This window comes from Arachis ipaensis, chromosome B09 (assembly GCF_000816755.2).
Source record: "Arachis ipaensis cultivar K30076 chromosome B09, Araip1.1, whole genome shotgun sequence".
NCBI classification, from domain to species: Eukaryota; Viridiplantae; Streptophyta; class Magnoliopsida; order Fabales; family Fabaceae; genus Arachis; species Arachis ipaensis.
In genome coordinates this window covers 24,789,673-24,790,544 of record NC_029793.2, presented here as the reverse complement: position 1 = coordinate 24,790,544, position 872 = coordinate 24,789,673, and the positions used below count along the sequence as shown (strand labels likewise).

Here is an 872-nt window from a genome sequence, read left to right as displayed (position 1 = left end):
CGGGTTTTTAGTTTACAAAAAAATTGAAGGGGTTGTATATAAGGCGGCGGGTAAGTGTTACTAGTGATTGTTATTTGACAGAAATGGGTAAAAGAGGGTCTTCCTGTTCCTCTTCCTCTTCATCTTTCAGCCCTTCTTTCTCAACTGCTTCTTCACATCTTCATGATGATCTTAGTCTTGGACTCAGCATTTCTTCCACTCATCATCAACATCTTCCTTCCTCTATCTCAAGGTAGGTTTCTATTATATCAACATTCTTATACCACATGTTTCTTTTCAATCAATTAAAATTCCATATGGTTTTTGTTGTTACATGTTAGGGGGCAGTGGCAAATCCAATCATCATCACTTGCAAGTACTTCACAAGGTGCTGAATTGGCAAATGATTGCAGTGACCATAACACGTTCTTTGTCAAAGTGTACATGGAAGGCATTCCAATTGGTAGAAAACTCAACCTTTTAGTTCATGATGGTTACCATGAATTGGTTAAAGCTCTTGAACAAATGTTTGACACTACCATATTCTGTAATAAACTACTCTATCTCATTTTTTTTATTAACCTTTTATTCCTAATTAAAATAACAATGGTATAATGTTTTATTTTGTTTGTTTTGAATAGGGGGAACTGAGTTAGATGCAGTGCAAGCAGAGAGGTGCCATGTTCTAACTTATGAGGATGGAGAAGGGGACTTGATTATGGTTGGAGATGTGCCTTGGGAGTAAGTTAACATTATATTAGGGTTCTCTCAATAGTAATAATAGGATTTAGGTAAGAGTGTTTTAAGGGTATTATATGAAAGAAGTAAAAATGTGTTGTTCTTTTAAGTGTATTTAATAAATAAATATATTTTTAGTGAAATATTTCATATTA

General features: G+C 33.9%; 1 protein-coding gene across 1 annotated transcript in view; it reads left to right on the top strand.

The window, feature by feature from the left end:
- LOC107618409 (auxin-responsive protein IAA31-like) overlaps positions 7-872 on the top strand; it is a 2,424-nt gene continuing 1,558 nt past the window's right edge. The window contains exons 1-3 of the mRNA XM_016320465.2: positions 7-232; positions 321-526; positions 621-720. Coding sequence (XP_016175951.1) covers positions 84-232; positions 321-526; positions 621-720 — 455 coding nt within the window. The 5' untranslated portion in view covers positions 7-83. The remainder of the gene's footprint in view (positions 233-320; positions 527-620; positions 721-872) is intronic.